Source organism: Octodon degus, unplaced genomic scaffold (assembly GCF_000260255.1).
Source record: "Octodon degus isolate 3935 unplaced genomic scaffold, OctDeg1.0 scaffold00076, whole genome shotgun sequence".
Lineage (NCBI taxonomy): Eukaryota > Metazoa > Chordata > Mammalia > Rodentia > Octodontidae > Octodon > Octodon degus.
This window is the reverse complement of record NW_004524652.1, coordinates 7156068-7158600: the sequence shown is the minus strand read 5'-3', so window position 1 is coordinate 7158600 and position 2533 is coordinate 7156068. Positions and strand designations below refer to the sequence as shown.

The following is a 2533-nucleotide window of genomic DNA, read 5'->3' as shown; positions in this document are numbered from 1 at the left end:
AGATTGGGGGATTGAATTTAGGCCCTTGCGCTTGCCAGGGAAGCGCTTATTCCAAGGAGCCATCTCCCGGCCCCTGGACTCCTTTTTTAGAGTACTGGTGTTTTTGCTGTTAGAGCTCCTTCACTTCCTTGGTTATGTTAATTCCAAGGTATTTTATTTCTCTTTCTTTTTTGTGGTGCTTGGGGCTTTTCATTTCTCTGGGTGCTCCCAAGTGGTATCTTCTCCCTAACTTCTTTCTTGGTGAGTTCATTATTGAGGGGCAGGAACAGGGAGTACACGCTGTCCCAGCTCTCCTGGGACAGTGGGATCATATGCACCACAAACATGCACTAAAAGGCCATTTTAAAAACTAAAAGAGATTATTTAAAATTTTTTTTAAATGTTGAAACCACTTCAAACTTATAAAAGATTACAAAACCAACATGCAGATTCTTCATATATTTTTTTCATATATTTCATCTACAGTTGCCAATTATTTACATTTTTCTGTATTTATCACTTATTTTATTTTATTATCCACTTGTTTACAAATGTATATTCATATATTTTTGGAGCGATTTGTAAATAAGTCATCTTGTTTGTGTTTTTTTCTTTTTTTGAGACAAGGACTTGCTTTGTGGTTCAGGCTGGCCTTGAACTCAGTAGCAGCCCTCAAACTTATGGCAATCCTCCTGCCTCAGCCTCCCCAGTGCTGGGGTACAGGTGTTCACCACCATGCCCAGCTGAATCACTTCTCCTGTCCCTAAACTCTACAAGTGTGCATTTTCCAAGGACACTGACTTTTCCAAATTGTTCCAAAATACCCTGCACCCCTTTTTTTGAGACAGGGTTTCCCTACATTGTGCAGATTGGCCTTGAACTCTTGCACTCATTATGTAGCCCAGGCTGGCCTCCAACTTACAGCAATCCTCCTGCCTCAGCCTCCAGGAACTGCAGACATGTATCATGGTGCCCAGCTCCAAGATATCTTTTATAGCTTTTATTTTCGGCACTAAGGATGCAACCCAGGGTCTTCACATTGACCTACATCCTCAGCCCTTTCCAGGTTTTGTTTGTTTTAAATTTTGACTTGGAGACAGGGTTCTTGCTAAATCGCCAGATTTCCCAGGCTGGGCTCCCACTCACGTGCTTCTTGTCTTAGCCTCCTAGAATGTGCCACCACACCAGGTCCTTTTGTAGCTTTTCTGAGGTGAAGAGCGAAAAAAATAGGATCTCATCAACGTCAACGAACACAGATGAAGAAGGAGGAGGAAGAGAAAGAAGAAGAGGAAGAAGGAGGAGGAGGAGGAGGAGGAGGAGGAGGAGAGGAGGAGGAGAAGAGGAGGAGGAGGAGGAGACGACGACGAAGAAGAAGAAGAAGAAGAAGAAATACAGATTCCAACTCTTCATTGTCCCTCTTCTATTTTCCCCCCTTTTTCTGGAGCTAACCAAGGGATCCCAGTGGCCCCGCCCACTACCGCCACCCCGCCCGCGCCTATCCTCGCTTGCACAGTTGGCTGAGGTATTTTGGCCCAAGCGAGGAGCCGTAGCCACAGTCTCCTCCGGCGTCCGGAGCTGACTGTCCAGCGCCAAACTCAGGCGCAGGCTCGCGATGTCCGAAGACGAAACCCGGCAGAGCGGAGGTTCCTCTGAGGCCCGCGCGGCGGCTGTCAGCGACATCCAGGAACTGATGCGGCGCAAGGAGGACATCGAGGCGCAGATCAAAGCCAACTACGACGTCCTGGAGGGCGTGAGTGTGGGCCGGGGCCGGGGCGCAGCCGCCATCCTGGTGCCCGCGCGGCCCGCTCGGCTCCCGGCGCCTTTCCCGGCTGCCGGGCTGCCTGCCCAGCATTCGCTCGTCCTTGGTTTTGTTTTTGTTTCGAGCCACGGTCTCTCATGGTGTCCAGACTGGCCTTGAGCACACTGTGTAGCCCAGGCTGGCCCGAACGCGTCCTCCTGCCTCAGGCGCCCGCCCCGAGACCACGGGCGTGCGCCCCCGCGCCCGGGCCCAGCGACCCTCGCAAGTCGGTGCTTGTGCCCAGATACCCAGGTCTGGCCCGACACAAACGGGGCTATTTTTTTTTTCCTTTTTTATCTCGTATAAAAGCGCAGACCAAAGTGCAGGGGAAGGGTGGGTTAATTCCACTCACATAGGCTGGACTGGGATGCGCTTAGGGGATGGCGACAAGCTACAGGACTGCGGGGAGGCCCGGGTGGCGTTTTCTGCCTGCCGCCTGTGTCGCATTAAGGCTTGCGAGTCGGTTACATCATGAAGGACTCACAGCCCCGGAGGATCGCAGAGGAAAAGTCGCCTAGTCACGAGCAGGAGTCAGACCTGCCGCCTGTTACATCCACAATCTGTTTTGAAGCGAGTTGCCAGCAGTTTCAAAAAACTGAAGTTACTTTTGCCTTTAGCCGGACCATCCCCCTCAGTGGGTTATTCCTTCTATGTTGGCCCATGTGTTCACTTATATATTTCGTTTTTAAATGGAAAATTTATTACCCATGCGTGTGAAAAGTGAGTCTCATAAGTATAAGGTTAAGATGTTTTTTA

At 50.1% G+C, this 2533-nt stretch overlaps 1 protein-coding gene across 1 annotated transcript in view; it reads left to right on the top strand.

Moving 5' to 3' along the window:
- The first annotated feature begins 1421 nt into the window (after positions 1-1421).
- The window catches only part of Psmd9 (proteasome 26S subunit, non-ATPase 9), a 12822-nt gene continuing 11710 nt past the window's right edge, over positions 1422-2533 (top strand). The window contains exon 1 of the mRNA XM_004635895.2: positions 1422-1729. Within this exon, the coding sequence (XP_004635952.1) occupies positions 1592-1729 (138 nt within the window). The 5' untranslated portion in view covers positions 1422-1591. The remainder of the gene's footprint in view (positions 1730-2533) is intronic.